This window comes from Corapipo altera, unplaced genomic scaffold, assembly GCF_003945725.1.
Source record: "Corapipo altera isolate COAL_440 unplaced genomic scaffold, ASM394572v1 59995, whole genome shotgun sequence".
NCBI classification, from domain to species: domain Eukaryota; kingdom Metazoa; phylum Chordata; class Aves; order Passeriformes; family Pipridae; genus Corapipo; species Corapipo altera.
Genome location: NW_020887553.1, coordinates 1,102 through 2,649, shown reverse-complemented (window position 1 = coordinate 2,649; position 1,548 = coordinate 1,102). Strand labels below are relative to the sequence as shown.

Sequence of the window (1,548 nt, the reverse complement as noted above, 5' to 3'; positions counted from 1 at the left end):
TCGGGGAACTGCAAGACCTTCTCGGAGGCCGAGGGGATGGCGGAGCTGGTGAGTCCCCCCTGGGCGGACGAGCTGGGCCCCAAAACGGAGCCGAGGGAGGAGGAGGAGGGGGCCGGAGCCTTCGCGCCGGGGCCGGGGCTGAACCAGGAGCGCGACAGCGCCGAGGAGGAGGAGGAGGAGGGGGAGGAGGAGGAGGAGGAGGACGGCGGCGAGAAGCCCAAGAGGAGGGGCCCCAAGAAGAAGAAGATGACGAAGGCGCGGCTGGAGCGGTTCCGGGCGCGGCGGGTGAAGGCGAACGCCCGCGAGCGCACGAGGATGCACGGGCTGAACGACGCCCTGGACAACCTGCGCAGGGTGATGCCCTGCTACTCCAAAACCCAGAAACTGTCCAAGATCGAGACGCTGCGGCTCGCCCGCAACTACATCTGGGCCCTGTCCGAGGTGCTGGAGACGGGGCAGACGCCGGAGGGCAAGAGCTTCGTGGAGATGCTCTGCAAGGGGCTGTCGCAGCCCACCAGCAACCTGGTGGCCGGGTGCCTGCAGCTGGGCCCGCAGCCGCTGTTCCTGGAGAAGCACGAGGAGAAATCGCCGGCCTGCGAGGCGGCCCTGAGCGGCCACCCCTTCAGCTACCAGTCGCCGGGGCTGCCCAGCCCCCCCTACGGCTCCCTGGAGACCCACGTGCTGCACCTCAAGCCCCCCCCGGCCTTCAAGGGCCTGGTGGACGCTCCGTTCGGGGGTCACCCCCCCGACTGCTCCACCCCGCCCTACGAGGGGCCCCTGACGCCGCCCCTGAGCATCAGCGGCAACTTCTCCCTGAAGCAGGACGGGGCCCCGGAGCTGGAGAAACCCTACGGCTTCATGGCCCACTACCCCGGGGTGGGCCTGGCCGGGGCCCACGGGCACGGCCCCCCCTTCCAGGGTGCGGTGCCGCGCTACGAGATCCCGCTGGACGTGAGCTACGAGCCCTTCCCGCCCCACGTGGCCGGGCCCCAGCTCAGCACCATCTTCAACGAGTAACCCCCCAGCTCCGGACCCCCCATTCCTGAGGTTTGGAGCGTTTCCAGGATGGACACGGCCCCGGAGAGGGGCGGGATAGGGTGAGGGACCACCCCCATCCCGAGCAGCTCTGTGGAGGGTCAGCGGGTCCTCCCGCCCCGGTGCCACCCCTCCGGTGTCCCCGCTGTCCCAGGAGCCACGGGAACCTTCCCGGCAGCCAAACTCCGGCCGGCAGCTCCCCCAAAAGTGCTCCCTGAAAGTGCTTCATCCTCCGGGACGTCCCGTCCGATGCTCTCCAGGGCTTGGATCATCCCCTGCCGGGAGGCTGCGGCTCCTCTTCCTCCCTCCCCGGGGCGGTGGGACTGGGGACACGGCTCTGTCCTGCCCCTCCTGGGGGGGTGGGATTGGGGACACGGCTCTGTCCTGCCCCTCCTGGGGGGGTGGGATTGGGGACACGGCTCTGTCCTGCCCCTCCTGGGGGGTGGGATTGGGGACACGGCTCTGTCCTGCCCCTCCTGCCCCTCCTGGGGGGTGGGATTGGGGACACGGCTC

General features: G+C 70.4%; 1 protein-coding gene across 1 annotated transcript; it reads left to right on the top strand.

Annotated features, from left to right (window-relative positions):
- Positions 1–15: 15 nt before the first annotated feature.
- NEUROD4 (neuronal differentiation 4) lies at positions 16–1,017 on the top strand (the record flags this gene model as incomplete). The annotated part of the gene is made up of 1 exon (XM_027632813.1): positions 16–1,017. A coding segment is annotated over one exon (1,002 nt), but the record flags the coding sequence as incomplete, so codon positions are not given.
- Positions 1,018–1,548: the final 531 nt, after the last annotated feature.